The sequence below is a fragment of the Dunckerocampus dactyliophorus genome, chromosome 18 (assembly GCF_027744805.1).
Source record: "Dunckerocampus dactyliophorus isolate RoL2022-P2 chromosome 18, RoL_Ddac_1.1, whole genome shotgun sequence".
Classification (NCBI taxonomy): Eukaryota; Metazoa; Chordata; class Actinopteri; order Syngnathiformes; family Syngnathidae; genus Dunckerocampus; species Dunckerocampus dactyliophorus.
In genome coordinates this window covers 5,505,001-5,526,221 of record NC_072836.1, presented here as the reverse complement: position 1 = coordinate 5,526,221, position 21,221 = coordinate 5,505,001, and the positions used below count along the sequence as shown (strand labels likewise).

Sequence of the window (21,221 nt, the reverse complement as noted above, 5' to 3'; positions counted from 1 at the left end):
GCAATTCAACAACATGTCTCAGCAATCAGTTTGTTCACTTGCTGTGTTTAACACGTACCAGGTTACAGTTTTCTAATAGGGAAAGATAATAGCTTATTCATTAATAAAATAATGAATAAATCATGCATAAGGAGGTCAAAATTGACAGACATATTTGAAAATTGTAAAGTACAAAGTGTACCAGAAGGGAAGCGGCCACTTCTCCACTGCTCTCATAGCGTTTGACCTTCAAAACGTTTTTTTTTTTTTTTATTAGTGTGTCAGCTGCCAGCATGCAATGACTGAAAGAGGCCAGTGTGTATCTAGTGTGTGCGTGCGTGTGTGTGAGACAGCTCCCCCCCTTTTGCTAATTGCCTGTCTGAGTGTCTGTATGCCTGTCTGTCAACTGTCCCATACCTGACAAGGTCAGCACATATAGAATGTATAGATCCACTGTTTCATTTGCACTCAAGTATTTTGCTTTGTAACGTAGCATTTTTCTTTTTTTTTTCTTTTTGCTGATCACACACTCTCTCCCGTAGCCACACACTTCCTGTCACCCCTCCCCTCTCAAAACATGACTGTCTTTTTTTCCCCCTCCCCCTCCTCTCCTCTCCGTTGAGTCCCTTTTCTTGGCTGTGGTCTTAGGTAAACAGTGTATTTTTAGCGAGGAGGTCATATAGGCCCAGTCTTTAGCATCACATTCCCATTTTCCCACCAGCCCGGCTTCAGCTGGAGGCTGCACGCACACTCAAGGGGTGGCTTCGTGCTTTTGCACTTCTAGTAAAATCCAGTGAAACATTTTTATAGGTTCTTTTCATTGCCATTTACAGTATTTGATTATAAGCAAAACCCACTTAACCCAGAGGTGTCCAAGATGCGGGCCGACGCCCATTTGCGACCCACAGCTTGTTTTTTTTTTTTGTTTGTTTGTTTGGCCCTCGGCACATCCTAAAATTACAATTACATAAGAAAACTTAAAAAAATGATTAAATACATTAGTAATTATCATAATGGGCCCCCAATGCTCAGATTTTTTTTCCTTTCCTGTATCAATGGAAAAATGTTTGGACATCCTTGACTAAACCAAACCAAAATCTTGATTTATTGCTAAACAACATTTTTGTCATCCCCTAGTTACACCAAATTTTCTGCAGGGGTGGGGCAATGATCCCCAAAAAATGAAGTTTCAGAACCAATGTTGAAATTGTGTTTTTGCTTTTATTAAAAAAAAACAACTAATAATATTTTGTTACTAATATTAAAATATTTGTATACATTTTTTCCCATTTATCTTCCCACTTCACAAATTTTGACAAAACATTTTGGAAGGGATGGTCACAACCAAGGAAGAGCCCAATAAATTTTGCCATTTTTTTAATTTATTTATTTATTTTAGATTATTGTTTCTTTAATTTGTTAACACATTTAAAAATAATAATTATTCCATCCATACATCTTCTATGCCGCCGATCTTCACTAGGGTCTTGGGTATGCTGGAGCCTATCCCAGCTGACTTTGAGCAAGAGGCGGGGTACACCCTGGACTGGTCACCAGCCAATCGCAGGGCACATAAAGACAAACAACCTATGGACAATTTAGAGTCGCCAGTTAACCTAACACGCATGTTTTTGGAATGTGAGAGGAAACCGGAGTACCCGGAAAAAAACGGCGCACGCACGGGGAGAACATGCAAACTCCACACAGAGATGCCCAAAGGAGATTCAAACCCAGATCCTCCCGATCTCCTGACTGTGTGGCCAACATGCTAAGTACTAGGCCACCGTGCGGCCAAATAATAGTTAAAAAACACTTGATTAAAATGTTGCTGCTGTTTTACCACAGCAAGGGCATTTTGCAACAGTTTCTTGATATTTCTCAGTGTATAAAGCCATATCGCTCCAGTGCGGTCATCCAGGCCCAAGAGCAAGGACGCCACTTTTGCTTTCAAAACGTCAATTTTAGCATCTATCCATGCTTTTCATTCGGTCTTGGGCTGAAATCAATTACTCAACTGCACTCTACAGCAGACACGTCAGTCATGTCAGTCAACGCATTGCGCAACCCCTTGGTGGCTTTGAGTGTCTCGTTCGCAGACAATGTGCTCAGTTAATTGAAAGATGGAGCACAGACCACATTTATTAATAATAATAATAATCATGTCTTCTACTCTAGTTGTTGTATTTCCCATTTGAACTGTAAGGCAGTATTTATTTGTATGGACACTTAAAAAGCCATTTTATGGTGATTTAAGGGCAGGTGCTCCTAATGACGTGACTACATGTTTCTATATGTGATTAATTAGGCAATGACTTGTGGTGTACAATCATGCCGTGTGCGCCCTCATGTTTTCCTTCCTCTATAGCGTGATGTTTCTCTCGTCTTCCTCTTTTCCATCTAACCCAAAGTTTGGTTGCCAGGTAACCAACTGTCAGAGGCTGTATTCTATGCTGCATGTGAGTGTTTAGTTCAAGCAGACTGAGACTGAGAAAGTAGGGCACACACACACGCGGTGGCAACATTGGTCGCTATTTTATCTCAGCATTTTCACAGCATACCCCTCTTCCTCTTTTAATTCCTCTTTTATACTTATTCATCTTTCAGCTTCCCCTCCTCTACCTTGCTGTGGCTCTCCTTCTATGACTTCTTGTTTCTCATGCTTCTTTAAACTTGTATATCACTTTGTAGTGCGCAGGCCTCCAACGAGGTTTAAACTGTCAACAAAAGCACCAGTTTTTATTTGTCTGTCTTGTATGTTAGCAGGACATGTAGCGTAATGATGCATTCCAGAAAACTAGGAAATTGGAAGTTTCCTTAAAATGTAATGTCAGATTTACTGCAGAAATCAAATTGTCTATTAATTGCATAATGTGAGGCCAAATTGGGTGCACTACCTGACTTTAACCAGAAGAGGTGCTGTTGCTGATTCAGTCCCCACTAGTTTTCTGTCTAAAAAAGCACAGAATAATGTTATCTATGAGCTAACACCAAAAAGTTTTTATAGTTTACAAAATATAAATTCATTGGTTGTTAAATTTCCTTGTCTGAGTCAAAATATCTTTTCCCAGTTTCCTTGAATGCAGCATCTTTGCAGCTGCAATAGCTTCCACTCTTCTGGGAAGCCTTCCTGCAAGATTTCAGAGTTTGTCTGCAGACACTTTTTGTCCATTTGTGACATTATAGGTCACCCGTGTCCATTCAGCTTCATGCCAAAGGTGTTTGTGAGTCAGGCTCTCATTATTTATGTCCTTATTGATCTGACCACACAGGAAGCTGCATTCCCCAGTCACAATCAATAAACATGGCTGTGTCATCCATATTTATTCAAGAACTCTTCTAGATACAGCACCCTGCTTTTGTCAAACGCTCTCACAGTCAGACACCAACCAAGTGGCATTTATTTTTTAAGCTCGCTCACGCGCCTCAAAGCCCAAGTAGACAAGCCCGAGTCGGCATCTCGTCCCGCCTACTGCTTCGAGACTGTCACAGCATCCAGTCATCCCCCTCCTCCTCTTCGATTGGAGTTAAAATAAACACAGAAATACAAGAATGCCACTTAGCCCAGGTCGTTAATAACCGTAACATAAACAGAGGCATGCATTGCAGACCGGCTATAATAGTCCATACAGTGACGGGGATTACATGTACATAAAAATTAATGTCCAGACAGGACAGGGTGTTTATTTGTGGTGTTTTGGATTATTGTGTGCTATATTTGCTATAGCTCTGCACACAACATCTAAAAAAGCAACAAGTGAGCACAAGAGGCTGCACACTCTTAGATTTGATGAAAGCACCTTCTACTTTCTGGATTGCAACCAGGCCGAGTCCCAGCAGGAAAGCTGCAAAGTTTATTTTAAAAACACACACACACACATGCACACACACACGCTCGTCCATCATAATAATATTCTTGGAGTTCAAAAGGCAAACTTGGCTGGGGCATCGTGCTGATTTCTAGGAAAATGTGGCAAGGTTCCACTGTATCGCTAAGTCGGGATGATTCTATTGTTTAGACCTTTAGTGTATGGAGGCCATAAAAGGAACCACAGGATTCCAAACTAGCTTTTGACCTTTTAGTCGGGACACCAGTATGACCTCCATGGAGAGCTTCACTACCATTAAAACTTGATGTCCAAATGCTACCGTTTGAATTTGACTCCAAATTTAGTAGGATTTCACACACAAAAAATTTACTTTAAATGCTCTTGAAGTGCATGTGAATGCTGAAATGTATTGTATGTGTTGAAACCTATTTCAACGACTGAGGATCGAACCAGCAACCATCAGGTTAGGAGAGGACCACTCTTCGCTTTGAGCCTTGCCACCGTGCTCGGAATCAGCAGAATGTTACATGTAATGTTTAGTGTAAAATGGGTTTCAACCAATAGGGGCTGACATGGAAATTGTTCATTCATTTTCAAGGGAAAATATGTCACAGAAAATTATACTAGTATGGAAAATGTGACAGTTTTTAGAAAAGTCCTGGTATCAGCTGAACATTTCGATGTTGTAATGATTTGAAGCGGTTAACGTTTAATATTAATATAAAAATGCAGAAGGATGGGAGAAATATATCAGTATGTTGAACAATTGCATGAGGGCCAAGGATTGAACCAGCAACCGTCAAATCCGTCTGGCTTTGTTTTACTGGTGATTTTTACTCTTTAATTATTTCTAAAGCACGACAGATAAAGAAGCGACTGGTATTGAAATGGCGTCCACTTTCCACGATCACACTCCAGTTTATGTACAGCGACATTGAAAGATGGCCGCCAACAAGTTAGCCAACGGACAGCTGCATGTTGTACAGCAGCGGTCAATCTTTGGTGGATGTTCACAGCTGTCTAGCAGCTAAATCCACAAACCCACCCCCTCCATCATCCACCAAACTACCCTACCGCCCCCGCATTCCCAGAAGCTCCAACAGGGGCTGTGATGGAGGGAGGGCGGTGGGGGAGTGGGGGTGCAGTGGGCAACTTCCTGTGGAGAGCAGGAAGCAATTTTGCATGGAGGATTAGACGACACAGAGAACAGAGGGGAAGCGTGCACAAACCAGCACAAAAAATCATGTGGAATTTGCAATATAGATTTTTTGGTTTGAGGGCTTTTCACAGGCAAAAAGTTTTAAGGTCTTAAAACTTGGTGGACCTGTAGTAGGATTATAACCTCACTGCTGATTCGTTTTTGGTTGCGATTGACCGTGGTTTGTGGTTTAATTTTATTTGAACATGCACGTTACAATGGAATACATCACATAATACAGTTCACAGTTCCACATGTCCAAAAGGATTAGGAAGAAGCAAAGCTTATTTAATCTTACCCCCCATCCGTTCAACTCTTGTGCAGTACATTTTATTCACTTCCTGTATTCCATATGTTTTTTTTTTTTGTAAGACATATAATAATGATAAGGTAATGTAACAATATGATGATATAATTATTAAGATTGTTTTCACAATTGGTATAATAATAATAATAAATAGACAAGCATTACAAAACAAGTTCAAGACTCTTCTGCCTTGTATTTTGCAAACATCAACTGCTTGTATTGTTTTTTGAATTGGCTCATCTTGGTGCGTTGTTTGAGTTCCTTACTTAGTCCGTTCCATAGTTTAATTCCACATACTGAAGTGCTGTGGGTTTTTAGCGTTCTCGCATATAAGTTTTTCAAGTTTAGTTTTTCCCCTAAGATCATATTTCTCTTTTGTAGAGAAGTATTGTATGACATATTTGGGTAGCAGGTTATTGTTAACTTTATGCATTATTTCAGCGGTTTGAAAATTTACTAAATCAGCAAATTTTAATATTTGTGATTTTAAAGTAAGGGATTTGTATGTTCTCTATACGCGGCATTATGAATTATCCTCAACGATCTTCTTTGCAGTACATTTAGCGAGTGAAGATTGCTTTTATAGTTATTACTCCATGTCTCCACACAGTAAATTAGATATTGTAATACCAGAGTAGTAAAGTAACGTAAACAGTAAAGAGTGTGGAGTGATTTTTGATCAAGAACAAATTTTGCTTCATTCAATATTGAAGTATTTCTCACCACTCTATGTTGTATATTTTTGAGCTCATTGAACTCATTTTTTCATCTATTATGGTCCCCAGAAATGTATTTTCGTTCACCCTTTCAATGTCCACTCCGTCTATTTGTATTTGGTCGTACGTGTCCTTTCTGCTATTACCAAATAGCATTATTTTAATTTGACTTAAGTTCAAGGATAATCTGTTTTTATCAAGCCGTAATAGTTTTTATGTAACCATCAAACCACTTCATGACGTCGAGTGGCGGCATGAGGTCAAAGTTCACTAGTAGCAAGGTTCAAAGTTAATTTGTGACAAACCCCACAGAGTCATAGCTCAAATTAAAGATCTTGATGAGGGCTTTGTGGATCTGTAATTATTTTCCCAGTGTGACCTCATATGGTGATGTAATCACCTAAAAACCTGCAGCATATTGAGTGAAATGCTGCGACATCTACAGATGTTTCTGGTATTTAGTGCTTCAACTCCTTAAGGCCGCAGACCTCTTGAACCTACCAAAGCGATCCGGCCGGCTGGCTGACTCGACGTCGCCCTGTCACGTTTATTTTCAGCCGCTTTCCCGCCTCGTCGGCCAAGGTGATAAAAACGTGGCGAGCGCTGTGACAGCGTTTTGGGAAAGTGGGGTAAGGCCTCAGCACACTGGATATACATGGACCTTCTTCCAGTGACCGGAGTGGGGTGGGGATGGGGACTGTCTCTGGGCCACTTAGCTTTCCCTTGAGAGGGAGTAGTCACAAGTTCTTTATTTACATTCTCCTCTGTGTCTCCGTCTCTCTTCCCGACGCAGAGTGTGTGTGTCAGACGTGGCCGACGAGATGAGGAGCCTCATCATTGAGAAGAACAAAATGGCTCTGGAGGAAGAACCTGAAATTCTGGTCAAAGGTGAGTCAGACTTGTAAAATAAACACGTTGCTAGCACGCACCTCTTTCCTTGTGGGATGCTGCTGACAATCACCTGTTGTACTTTTAAGTTTGAATGACAGCATAATTGGGGTTTATATAACCTTAATCCGGAGATTTATTCATTGATTATACGGAAGACATATAGCACGGCCAAATGGAAGCAAAGTCATAAAGGTAAGCGTAGTGGTGTTTCAAATAGTTTCATGTGTGATTTAGTAACAGTTATTTTGATTTACTGTTAGCACAGATCAATAGAGTATTTCTTTGATACATTTACATACTGTATTTGCACTCTACAGGGTGTCCCAATAAAACACTTCAAATCATTGTAAACTAGGTGTTTATTACAGTTCGTTCAATTATCAAAACGTAATACAATTTACGGACATCATTTTATTGTTTCATCACCGCCTGTTCTCAAACTGACGCCCGTTCTGGACCAGGCACAGCTGACCACATGGACTCGCACACGTCACAAAACAATTCCCTTGGTATTTGCGTGCAATCACGTTCAATGGCTGCTCTCAATTCAGTGACTGTTGCAGATCTTATAGCGTAGACTTTGTCTTTTATGTGTCCTCATAAAAAAGGTCAAACATTTGAGCTATGAGTATTTAAAGGATGTATACATTTTTTGGGACACCGTGTATATACTGTATATATTAGCTTTACCTCTTGCTAAAGTAAACTTTACCTACCATATGTATGTAAGTATGTAACTAAGCTAGATAGTTGGTGAGCACGTTACGCAAGGGTGATCAAACGGCCATTTTTTCCTGGGTTTTTTTATGGAAAGTGACGAAAATGTGGTGGTTTTCATTGTTTTTATTGGGCCATTACATTGAGCGGCATTGGGACCCTCGGCTGCCGTGTGGGCGGCATTTTGAATTATTGTTGCCAAAAAGCCAAAGAAAAAGGAAGCATGGAGTTAATCCTCTGACCCGTGCTTTGGGACGTTATGCATAACAACGGTTCAAATTCCCAAGTTCATTTTTCCCGAGAAATATTGGTTAAATTCCAAAACTTAACAAGCATTTTGACCTCGATTTCCTGTGTCGTTCTATTTTTGGAATCACTAATACGCCGGTTTTGGAATTTGTGCCTTTGGTTGTAGTTAGTATTTTTTAATACTGTATTTTTCTATCCATCTAGAGGAGGCATACTTTAAATGTATGTATAAATGTAAATATTTGTCAGATTAAAACACGATTGCTGTATAAGACTGAAAACATGTGATATTAGCGTCTATTTTGAAACACGACTTTCTGTTTCTGTACTCTGAGCATCACGGGAACTGTAGTTCTTTTAGCCGCATCATTGTTTAAGCTGCAAGGTTGAAAGTATGTGGGGAAAAACAGTAGCGTGAACCAGGAAGTAGCCTACTGGCTAACAAAGAAATGGCCCTTTTCAAGCGACTTCTTTAGCTTACTCAGTCCCCATCAAGCACCGCTGTCACTGAGCAGCTGTGGGCCACATGTGCTGGTGTGCTGGGCTGCGTGGGCCCGTGTAAAAGATGGCTGCCGACGTCACAACGAGCGCCGTCTTGCCTGTGTCGCGCTTTTGAGGAATGAGCTCATGGGGTATTTTTTCCCTGTTTCAAGGCCGTGCTTGGATAACTGTTTGGACTGGATGGTGGCTGTCACATTGCCTACGCACACACACGCACACACACGCACACACACTGTCGTAAAACTGCTTCTCTTATAAACCCTATGACCTTAGCACTAATAAGTCCAGTACATGGCTTACTCCCCTGTGTGTAGTGTATATGTATGTGTGTGTAAACATTGCTCCCGCAATCTGAAATAGGTCATGGTGACAGCGAGAGATTGCTTTATTGACATACCTCTTGTTGATTTACAGTTCAAATGAAGTCGCGTGATGGCAGCTCCGCTCATGCAACAATAATCTCTCGTCTGTGAGCTCATTTTGGTGCCAAAAGAACCCATGAAACTCACAAGGCTTGGGTATTTTTCTTAAAAATTGCAGAAATTGCGTCAATTAATGGTTCTATTCAATTAGCCGCAGAGGCCCGATTTGTTAACTCGATTGGATTTTAGTAACTGCATTAGCAGTATCATGAGTGCTCAGCATCCAGCAGTTTTTAACTGTCTCTGCATGCTCTTTAAAATGTTGCTACTAGCTATGTTGCAACTTGCCGGCTGAGGAGGAGGAGGAGGAGGAGGAGGAGCTTTGCAGTAAAATCGATCAATGCACAGAATGAGATTGTCACTTCTGGAGGGGGCAGGGCTTTGTGTGGGAGGGTCAAAGGTGCCAAATGAAACAAATTAAGGGTGGCCCCCAAGAAAAGGCATTAGCAGGCCACAGAGATGATGGGATCCAGATGGGTTGGAGAGAGGGGGTCTCTTTATGCCTTCCTCGTAGCTGCGTGACAGCAAACCAGAGTGCGACATACCATGTCTGACATAGGCGTCAGCGTTTTTAGGCGTGTGCTTCTCCGCATGTCTCGCACCCGCTCGTCTTGTCTGCATTCCTGATGCACGGCGAGGAGCCTGTCTTGTCTTTATTTTGTCCCCGTCTAATGTGGCGTGAAGTAGGGCTATTTTGGTAGGTTTAAGATGAGACCATCATATAGATGAATTCTTAAACAGGAAACATTGCCTCACACGCCGAGTCTTTTATTTTTATTTTGGATCCAGCAGCTTCACGCCGCCTGGGAAAACCACGTCAAGGGAAGTGAGGGAGGACAGGACAGAAAACATGGAAAAGCGGCAGAGGCATGAGAGTAAACAGACCGAGAGCAGAGGAGGCGAAATGAGCGGCCGTCTGACAGGTGGCACGCAGCTCGCTAACCGCAGAGGAAGATGTGATGCTGCTATGGCGTCATTGCCACATTCACAGCACACGCGTTCAAACATGCGTGGCACAAGTAGGCCCACTGCCAGTCTAACAGACGATACGTTCACATTCTGACTTTTTGAGCCCGTAAAGCTCCCCTATGACGCAAAAGTGAGTTTTTAATGATGTTCTAGCAGTAAGTGTGTCCCTCGAGACTGTTTGAGCACCAAAGTTGAGAAAAATCCATAATCTCCTTCTCTTTTTTGCGCCACTGTTGAGAGAAGACGCGTTCAAACGCTTGGAAAAACCTCCTTCCTCATGGACACGATACCGCCTCTGACCCACCCCTAGCTAGATGAGGCCGCAGGATGTTGCTGTTAAAATGTGCGTGTCATGTTAGCACTGTAGCATCACATAGCTATGCTAGCATCGCTAACGTTTGTGTCCTCCTGTCCCACTCCTTAAAGTTATGTTGTTGTATGTGATATACGGCATTTATTATGTTGGATTATGTCAGCACTCTGACACACAAACGCTAAGGCAGACTATGGGAAAGGCTTTCCAAAAGCTCCTTTTCAGGGCAAAAACCTGTTTGCTTGTGAACGAAAGGCCAAATTGCAGAGGAAAATATGCCGTTTGGAAAATATCCATGTACTCGTGGCCATGGCCGTGATGAAGTTATAACAGTATTATAAAGAATGAATTGTTCCACTAGAAGCTAGCCTTGTGTCAGCTCTCTAGAGCAGGGCCCCGTAGCACATTCTGAAAATATAATTTAACATAAAAGTTAAAAAAAAATACAAAATTACAGCAAAAATGGAAAAATTGGCAGTAATTTTACAAGAATCAAGTCAAAATATTGTAAAAAAAAAATTGTAATCTAACAAGGAAAAAGGTGTAATTTTACAAAAATAACGTTGTCATATTATGAGGAAAAATAATGTAATTTTAGTGCATAAGTTGAAATGTTGGGGGGAAAAAAGGGTTTAGAAATGAATAAAGTTGTAATTTTGGAAAATTAGGTTGTGGAAAAAATTCTAATGTCATAAGAATAAAATCAAAATATTATGACAAATTTTCTTCAGTAATTTTAATAAATTAGTTTTTTTCTCTGGAAAAAGAAAAAAGAAAATGTAGAAAAAATGCAGAAAAGTTGAGCGTTGGAAAATTGGAAAAAAAAGGCAGCAGAAATTTAAAGAACAGCTGGATAAAAATTTATAATATTATGGGAATAAAGTGAAGATATTACGGGAATACAGTCATATTACGAGAAGAAAATTTACAAAGAGTATTTAAGAAGAAAGTTTAAATATTTGAAATATTAACAAAAAGAACAAACTCATCACAGTGGGGGAGAAAAAGATAAAAGACCAAAGTTCAAACTAATAATAGGATTTTTCCACCTGTATCACAAAGCTGAGATGCAGTTTCTTCCTGAAATATACAGTATATCACTTGGCGGAACTTTACAAAATATCAAAGCCTTTGCAGCATTTGATTTTTCACTATGTGGCCATTGGTGGAAAAGGTTTAGACACCCCTGCTCTAGAGGATCTCCTCGCAAGGGTTCTTCAGTTCAGCACATTGCAGAACTCCAATGTGCATTTAGAGCAATTTCAAGTTGACTTTCAAAGCCCTCAGCATGTGAGATCAACAAACACACTCACGAGTCATCTGCAGCGACGTCTATCACGCTGTTCCAACACTAACAACAACTCCTGCTTTCCTTTTTCTCTCACTCCATAGCTGTAATTATGCAGGCTGCATTGCAGGCTTTAATGCCTCTGCTATTAGCCAGGCTATATTTGTATCCCCCACTAGCATTTACCCCTCAAAGGCTTGCTGCCACTAGCTTTGTGGGCAATTACAAGCCGCTGGGATTATTGGGAGTGTGTTGCAATGTCAAGCCTACCTGCTGGACTGTTTCGGGGGCTTATCTTGGAAATAGTCTGACAACACAAAGGCAACTAAAAACGCTGCAAGCTAAAAGAACGCCCATCTGATTCTTAAACATTTTGGCATCCAGTAGACCTCTACTAATCTGGATAAGATCCATTAGACTCACATGGATTTGCACAGGAAATTAGGGCATTTTTCAACATTTACCCCCCCAAAGGAAAAACCCTAAATTGCACATTTTTTGCATCTGTACGGTAGAGTTCTTTTTTGTTTTCATAGAAATTGGTCATCTACACAATCCTGCTAACTAACCTACAAAGACATTTTGGGAAAAAAATCATTCGTCTTTTGCCATTTGTGCTTGTTGGAGGTAAAGTCATTAGACAGTCAAAAGTATTGATTATTAATATTATTATTATTATTATTATTATTATAACACGTTAAGATACGCTAGATTCATAGTCATCCATCTGCCGTGTCAGTTGTGTCCACTCGGGATGAAACTACTTGTCGATGATACGACTTATCAACAAATGGTGACGTTATCGCATTATTTTACAATGCGATAACCCCCCCACCCCCAATTTTCAACAAATTCCAATATTGTGTTCATCTTGGGCTGTGGCGTTCACTGCTGTCGGATATTTGTGTGCAGAACACGGGTCACAGTTTTTTTTCCAATCACGTTCAAATTTCGCATGTATGTAACAATACATGAGATCTCGACATAGACCAAAAATGTTGAATTGTTTTTTTCATTGTTCTTTTATTATGACATTTTAATTGTAGATTAAATGTCATTGAAATGTTAACCTTATTATTGAAAGCTGATAGTTTTGTTGAACTTGTATGCATTATTTGGGGCATATGTTCTTTTAATAGCTATAAAAGATGAGATGGTCCTCGTTTTATGATTCTTATTTTCGCGCTAGGTTGGCTGCTACGTGAGGTGCGAGGCAACTGGATCAAGCAGCGACGCTTCTGGTTCGTGCTGAGCCAAGACTCCCTGGACTACTACAGCGGGCCGGAGAAGGGAGCCCGCAGACTGGGGACTCTGGTCCTCACCAGCCTCTGCTCCGTCATCTGGCCAGACAAGCAGACCTTCAAGGAGACGGGTAAGCGTCACATGGTTAAGTAGACTGACGCATCGCTGACTCATGCTGCCTGTAATCGCTGCCCCGGTCCGCTCAGCCTCGTGTTCCTTCCCCGCCTTTTGTGGTGTCGTGATTGGACTTTTTCAGAGATTCCAAGGCAGGCAGATGTTTTGCATGTTTTCAGATGTATGTGATGTCTTGTGGTTCCCTTTGTGTTCCCACATACACTGTAATTGTGAGTATATTTGGGAAACCCCAACCGTGTTTGGTCCAAAAGTGTGGTCCAAATGTTTGTTTAGAAACTTTTTTTCGGTGATCAGTCAGGCATCTTGCTTCCTTCTTCTGAGCAAAACCAAACGTTTATAGAGAAGGGAGTATTTTAGGGTTTTACTACTCAGAAAAGAGATGATGTCCAAATATTTTGGACTACCTCATCGTGCATGATGGGGACTTTTGTTATGGGATTTTGTTGTGAGCTCTCTTAGCTGTTGTAAAGCGTTTGTTCCTCACTCTAATGTTGTATGAAATGTCGACTTCCTTCATTTATTTTGTGATTGTCATGAAATAAAAGGTTAGTTCCCTTTTAAGGACTGCAAATGTAGGCCACCACTAAGTAGGTTTACATTTTAAATCTCCCGGTTTAGTGTTATAGTAAGGATGTATTACTATAGAGCACATTCATTTTCATGTGTATATGGACAAAGACATCATCCAGTATTGTTTTTGTCAACATCGCAAGATAGTAGGCGTGTCACAAGATGACATGAGATACACGAGATTGGACCCACGACGACGAGACGAGACGAGGAGATTGTAACAATAATTTTAAGAAAAGTACAATGAGAAGATGACTGAACAAACAAACTTTTATTTAACCAAGTCACAAAACAATGCAGGTGCGTTTTGGAATGTTTATGTTTATGTTTATGTTTAAAAAAAAAAACAGTAATATTATGGCAATAGATAAAAACAATAATAATAATAATAATAATAATAATAATCATGCAATATTTCCTTTTAATATGTCATCTTTTAGTCTGTAAAGTTGTGGAATTGTCATTTGTGACATGAATTTTCTCACAGGCACGTCATACTGTCTGTCAAACATTTGGAGCATTTCTCGAAATGCTGGCTTTTCAACTATTTAAGAGCAGCATTTATTTATTTTTTTTAAAACTGTTTCAGACTCACAAAAATATTAAATATCCATTTTCTAGGAAATAATTGTAGTTTTACACACAGTAGACAATGACAAATGAATATAATTGACTAATGAAATGAATAAATGAACATTTACCATCAGTTATACTTTTATTTTAGACTTTTTGTTGCCGTATGGAAGATGGCTAGGAGGAGAGAGGGAGGAAGAGGAAAAGTTATTGTTTGCACTGCAAATCTTTCTTGATTTCAATCATGTTTCTCGCTTTGCTGCTCGCAACTTTCTTTGTCCACGTGGTGGGTTATTTAGCAGTCGCACTCAATTACAAATAAATAAAAAGCAATGAGGTACTCAAAATGTTTCAGATGAACGCGCTGACCAACATGCGCAATGCTTTGTTTGGGCGAGATGATACGCGGGCAAACGGAAATTGTTGTCAAAAAAAACCTGAATTTTTGATTGTACTCTTGCACAAAAGGTAAACAAATATAGTACATATGGACATGTACAGTACACATGAGCTAATTATAAATAAAACACACAGTCATTTGTTGCAACAAACATGAAACTAAAAGCTGTTTGGCAAGATGTTGTCAAATAACGTACAGCATTTTCATTAATCGGCAACTAATAAAATAGACTTGTGACCCCATTTTTGTCTTACTGCATTTTCCCACCCAATAAAAACTGGCAGTAGTAATGGTTTAGTTTATTTCGAATACGCTCAACAATGTTACATTAAGGTACATCACATGTTTGCACTTGCACAACTCAACATGTCTGAAAAGGAGTACAAAGAAGGAGAACTTATTTAATCTTACCCCCCAGGGCACAAATGTGTTGAGTTCCCAAAGTAAATAAATAAACAAAACTTGCTTCTGCAAAACCATCTCCTTGATGGTTCTGTTGGGAACCATCAAAACAGTCGAGGCCAATTGTCCTGGTCCTCTCCAGCCACTGTTGGTACTTAGTAGCCCTAAAAATACTCCTCCATGGCCACTTCCTGCCTTTTTGGCATCACTTAGCCTTCATCAGTGAATATGACAAATGTCAATAGCACCAAGCTGTAAACGCTCCTCACTCTGGGCTCCAAGAAAAGGAGCACACGTTGCCAAGTCACGTAGCAGGGAGCAGAGGTGTGGACTCAAGTCACGTGACTTAGACCCGAGTCAGACTCGAGTCACAATTTTTATAACTTTGAATACTCGACAATATCACCAAAGCCCTGCAACTCAACTTGGACTTGGACATCTATGACTTGGGACTTGACTCGGACTGTAGTCTGATGACTTGAAAATACTTGAGATTTCCAGTGAATGTGTTTTTAAAAGTCTTGTCACACTGGCCTTATTTTATTTCCAAAATAAAACAATTTAATATGCACTGATTGTATTTGTCAAATGTAATAAGTAGTTTAAAATGGCATTTTATTTGGGAGACACTAAACAGTGCTTATGACTTGTAAGGACTTGAAAATTTCAAGCCTATGACTTCGGACTTGACTCGATCTGGTGTTGACTTGAACTTGCACATCTTATTTGAAGCTTGACTGGAGGTTAAAGACTCGAGGCTGACTTGCTCCCACCTCAGACAGGAAGGCCTGATAAGAACTGTTGCGGATCAGCCAGGCTGCCTTTGTATTGTATGTCTAATATTTCCCCATAGGGGGCACTTCAACTGAAGAAGAAGTGTTTGATTTTGGTGTGGTCTGCTGACCTTTGAGCCTGAATGATTGATGATTGATGGATGCGCTTCTTCCAGGCTTCTGGAGCATCACGGTGTATGGGCGGAAGCACTGCTACAGGCTGTTCACCAAGCACTTCAACGAGGCCGTGCACTGGGCCTGCGCCATCCAGAAAATCATTGATACCAAAGCGCCTGTAGAGACACCAACCCAGCTCCTCATCCAGGATATCGAGGTAGGTCCAAACAAAACTCTCGCTCTGTGATAAGAGGTTGCCTCGTGCTGTTGTCGCCATGGAAACGGCACATCACTACAATGGGCTGGGGGTCCAAAGTTTCCCTTCTGTTCTAGATGATGTCATCCTATCCCCAGAGCTCAAACCCCGAGGCAGAAAGTGGAGATAAAAGTTATTGTTTGGCACTGAGTCATCTCGCGTGAAAACACAAGGGACTGAAACGCGCTGATGAGGTTTATTTTTAGCTGCAGGGTTGCTAGAGAGAGCTTCTCACAGGAATGTCACCCGGGCCAGTCGGAGGAGGCGGAGGGCTCGACGGGGTCAGATAAGCAGTCCTCCGCTTATACATGTAATCATCCAGCCACAGTGTCTAATCTCAAGGAAAGTCTGCCGAGCTATCAAGTCCTGAAGGGCAACTTCAGAAGTCTATACCGCGTATCCCCTTCTTAACTGGAGTCTATCCCAGCTGACTTAGGGCGACTACGCTAAAGTGCACAAAATCAGCAGAGAGCCAACAGAGGACACTTTGTGTGCACGGGAATGATCGCTTATCTTGAAAGCAACACAAGACTGCTGTTTTGGTTTTTAGCCACCATGAAGCAGCTCCATCTGTCATCGTGCACTTTACTTTGAAATGGTGGTTGGTTATGAAATGGTTTTTGTGTGCTTTTTATACTCCTACCTTGTTAGCTACTGCTGCTGCTACTACTACTACTACTTAATTACTACTAATTTCCACAAAATGCTTGAAATACAGTTACTGCATTGACGTGATTCATGTAAAATACAACTTTTGCAAAAAAAAAAGGCAACATTATTCTTGTTTAAGAGTAAAAAATGACTTTCTTCGCATAAAATTACGGCTTGTTCATAGAAAAAATGTACAGCTTTATTTTATGATTACCAACATTTGTTCCTGTAAAAATTGTACTCTATTTTGACAACTTTGTGACTTTATTCACATAAGAGTAGGAATTTTATCCTCCTCCTTTTCCGTCGGGCCCTAATACGCCCGTGTAGCGCTTGACAAAGCTGTCCTGTCTGTTCAACAGTGTGAGCTGAAATGCAGTGATGCCAATATGCATCTTGATTTCATGATTAAAAGCAGCGCTGCAGGCTTGAACAGCCAGACACGAGGAGAACTGCAAAGTATGGGTTGTAAACATGCGTAGATGCTGTCTTGGCTCTGCCAACATACTTGGTGCGGTTTGGATAATGAGCCTAAATTGTTGGCATGTTTATCTGTCATGTTCATCTGACGAGCAGCATGCCATGCCTCATCAGTGCAGGTAAGACGGGGGTAGTATTGAATCATCTTTTTGCGATTGTTGAAAGTGGCGTGTCTGCATGTCATTCCTGCACTTCAAGCAGACGAGGCTGTCACCAGCGTGCACGGAACACTGTGGAGGAATGTGTCAACTGAGCATGTGTTTCTTACCGCCAGAGAGACGGAAAGGTTGCGGGTTTGAGGGTCTCGGTGGCTGCGTTACTAATGAGCAACAGGTGCTGCGTGGCGGTAGCGTGGAAGCCATCTGTCCTCTCTCTCCTCGAAGGACTCAAACACGTCGACCTCACTGACACGGGCGGATAAAGTATAACATGCCAGCCAAGCTGCGGCGGTTTGCCGGGTCATCACTTGACCTCGCCGCCGCTTTGAAGGTTGCCAGAGTGGAGTTGTGACCGCGGTCAGAATGGACCCCGCTCACCCCGGACGCACTCAATCACCCGCCCGTCCATGGGCTGCACGCATCGGGGAGGGATGTGCATGCTTTGCTTGTTACAAGAGCTGCTTTTTGTGTCCTTCAGGAGAATAAGTTCAACCCGGAGGCAGTGGAGCACATCTACCAGCACAACCCCATCCTGAAGTACACCCAGGGCCCCCTCTACGCCCCTCTGCTGCCCTTCCCCTACGGCAGCCTGGAGCACACATGTAAGTATGATTGACAGATTCTGTACAAAAAACAACTCCACTGTAATTATTCTAAACATTTTTGTAGCTTCTTGGAAGTGCTATTCTGTTTTTAGCCCCTCGTCATGTTTTTGTAACAAAATATAACATTTTTTGTGCAACATTTCTGCCATTTTTGCGGAGGGTGCCTCATTTGTGTTGGTAGCGAAGATGAAAGTGGAACCTCTGAAGTTGAGCACAATCAAGGTTCCAGGAGTCCAGTTCAGATTGTCAAACTAATGGCTATAGAAATAGTCTGTCAAACTGTCACCATAAAAAAAAAAAGCCTTTTTTTAACCCTAAAGGCAACGTTTAAAGTCACATTCCTCACAGTTATACATAAAGTGTAAAAAGAAGTTAACCCCTGTTGCTGTAAATCAGTGGTGTCCAAACCTTTCCCACCAAGGGACACTTAAAAATGGAAGCATGTGAAGGTCACTTTGATACATTTTGTACATTAACAATACCAATGACCCAGTCCAGTGGAAGTTGTCAGTCATATGCTAAGCTATCTGAAGAAAACTACTTAGTGTTTGTCTTATAGGTGGCAAAGCAAATAGTAATATAGTGTAATACCTGATAATGTGTTCTTATTCTTCTCCTTATTATTAAAGAATTAATGAAACTTTCAGAATACGCTGGGGGACAATAAACATTAAAAGCAATAAAACACTCATTCTTAACTTTAAAGCCAAATGATTTAAGTGAAATGGGAAGGTGAGTCATTTGAAAGCTGATACGAATGATTTATGCACTTGTTTCAATTGTAAGTGTAAAAATAAGTTCAGCACTGTTACTGGTCTAACATAAAAAACAAACTGTGTGCTTAAGCTTGTGCTCCTTACCTTCTTCTCTTGACGCTCCATGTCGAGGCTGTTTCTGCCAAAAAGCTAAAGACAAAGCAAAAGAGATTCAGTCTTCGGATGCATGCTAAACTGAGCTTTTGAGATTTTCTTACTTTATTTTATCCTTACTAGGGTCGTGGGTATGCTGGAGCCTATCCCAGGTGCTGTATAATATAATGCAGACCTGCCAACATGTTTGAATTTCTTGTACTCAGCATGCAGTTGACTCTTGAATACGCTTGTATGCTTGACTGCTCTCCTTTTTCTTTGATTTCGCTGGTTTAAGTTTCGAGGTTCAGTCTGTAAACATTTATGTCCCCCAGTGGGGGCATGACAGAAAATAATTGAGAACCACTGGTGTGATATAATGTCATCCTCCGCCATACAGACCACAACGGCAAAGGCTACGGCTCATTGCGCGAGGAGGCCGTCAAGCTCTTCTATTGCCTGCAGCAGCTGGAGTCGTCGCGGGACCCGGTCCCCATCATCCAGGGTGTGCTGCAGACCTGCCTGGACCTGCGGCCCCTGCGCGACGAGGTCTACTGCCAGCTGGTCAAGCAGACCAGCCACACGCCCGCCCCCTACACTGCCGCCCACCTGCGCTACTGGCAGCTGCTCACGTGCATGAGCTGCACCTTCCTGCCTGGAGCCACTGTCCTCAAGTACCTGAGGTTCCACCTCAAGAGGTAACTTTGGCTTCCGTGGAGTCCGACAGTTGATTTAGATCAAGGGTGTCCGAACTAAAGATTCAGAGGGCCACTTTGATACTTTTTGTGCATTTAATACTGTATGCAAGTGCGAACATTAGTCACATTTTAGCTGAAGAAAACTGTCAGTGTGCTGCAGTTTAAGATGTGTAGCGAAGCCTTTTGGGCGTACACATGGTAAGAATTGAGTCAATAGAGTGGAATTGGCTGTACTGTATATTAATAGCATCTTCAATTGAGGCCAAATGCAGTACTTTGCTTGACTGTTATGTTATTAATAGCTGCTTTGTTTTGGCTGTTTTTTTAAGTCAAATTTATTCTCTGAATCATTTCACATCAAGTTATTACAAGGATGCTGAAAACACTGAGCTGGAGCAATAGCTTGTAGACGGAGGAGAAAAAGCAGGCGCCATGGTAGCTGTTGTAGGCTTTGACATTGTTAGCGTCTGCAGTCTTTTTAGTGCAGGATTTGCAGCTCTGAATCAGCCCCTCTGCGCCGCATGCTAATCTATGCTATTAGCGGGGCGCTAATCTCTCCACGTTTTCTGTCCCCCATGAAACGGCTGCTGGTGCGTTATCTATACGTTTGCGCTGGGAATGATCCATTTGGCTCAGGGAGCGCACATAACTTTTTGTTAATATGTGCCGCCGCTGCTCTCACGCTCTTTCTCCGGATCCGTTTGGAAGGCTGCAGCTGGGCAGCGCCAAGGCTGGAGCTGGGCCCAGAAAACCTCCCACCAGTGGCCTGAGAAGCCCCCCCCCAGAGAATGTGTGGGTTGGCGGGGAGGAGAAGTGGGCAAGGAAGCAGCAAAAAAAAAAAAGGGGGTATAGGAGTGGAACATTCCTAATTACTGTATGCAGGACAAATTCCCACCCTGTGGCAGTGTCTTTCTCTCCATCAGGCTGAGCCTTTAAACGCCTTTTTTGAATGTATTTAGGGCCCCGCGCCATATAACGTAATTGTTTCCTTCCCTTTTGTGCTTACGCAAGACTGAGCTCATAACTTCATCACTTTTTTTTCCCCCCTGCATTTTAATTCGCGCCTCTCACACTCACAAGTGTCACTTTGTAAGGCCCAGCTGGTTGGCGTTGCCTGGTTTTAAAAGCGCCGCCTTAATACAAACACGCTTACCCGGCCTGGACGCTCCACCGGGAGGAAGTGGCAGGTCGGCCCCGGGTTCACACGGAGCGGAAACACCTCTTCCTGTTTGGCGGGCTTGGTCAAAGTCAAACTTGGTTGTTTTTTTTCTTCCCTTTTGAAGCTACTCAACGTCCTCAGAGAGCTAACGTGTGAACATTTTGTCAGCAGCTCAAAGAAAATAAAGAATAAAACAAGGATGTTGTCATAAAAGCTTAAGGTGTGTCTCAACTGGCGCACTTCTACGACGGAGTATTAGGGCCACATTGAACAAAATAATAATCATCTGAGATTTTGTCGAATAAAGTCGCACATTTCCGGGAATAAATTTGTAGTATTACGTGTCATCGTGACACACGTGTCGGAGGGAAAATCGAGCACAGCTCTTCAGGAAGGAAGGAAACGTTCCTCTTGCTTCAAGCAAGCTTTTATTTATAACGTGGCAGCAAAACAGAGCAAACAGATTAGCGTGGCTACTAGCCCTTCTCACTTCAGCCCCCTCCACATACCCAAGGCCAAAGGTCACATAAGCCCCCCCCTTTTTATAGCTGTCAAGCCGTGACGTTGTGTAACTGCACGTTTTGCAAGTACAATACTGTATACTGTATGCCTGTCATTGGTTTTTAATGTGTAAAACTGGATTTCTTGTGTGTTTTAATATTATAGAAGTTAGAACAGTGGTGTCCAAAGTGCGGCCCGCGGGCCATTTGCGGCCCTTAGCTGGTTTTTATATTGGCCCGCAGCACATTCTAAAAATACAATTTAACAAGAAAACTA

The 21,221-nt window shown here is 41.7% G+C and overlaps 1 protein-coding gene across 1 annotated transcript in view; it reads left to right on the top strand.

The window, feature by feature from the left end:
* The window catches only part of plekhh3 (pleckstrin homology, MyTH4 and FERM domain containing H3), a 38,164-nt gene that overhangs the window by 7,501 nt on the left and 9,442 nt on the right, over positions 1 to 21,221 (top strand). Inside the window, exons 3-7 of the mRNA XM_054759508.1 lie at positions 6,821 to 6,915; positions 12,567 to 12,749; positions 15,649 to 15,806; positions 17,613 to 17,736; positions 18,988 to 19,285. Coding sequence (XP_054615483.1) covers positions 6,821 to 6,915; positions 12,567 to 12,749; positions 15,649 to 15,806; positions 17,613 to 17,736; positions 18,988 to 19,285 — 858 coding nt within the window. The remainder of the gene's footprint in view (positions 1 to 6,820; positions 6,916 to 12,566; positions 12,750 to 15,648; positions 15,807 to 17,612; positions 17,737 to 18,987; positions 19,286 to 21,221) is intronic.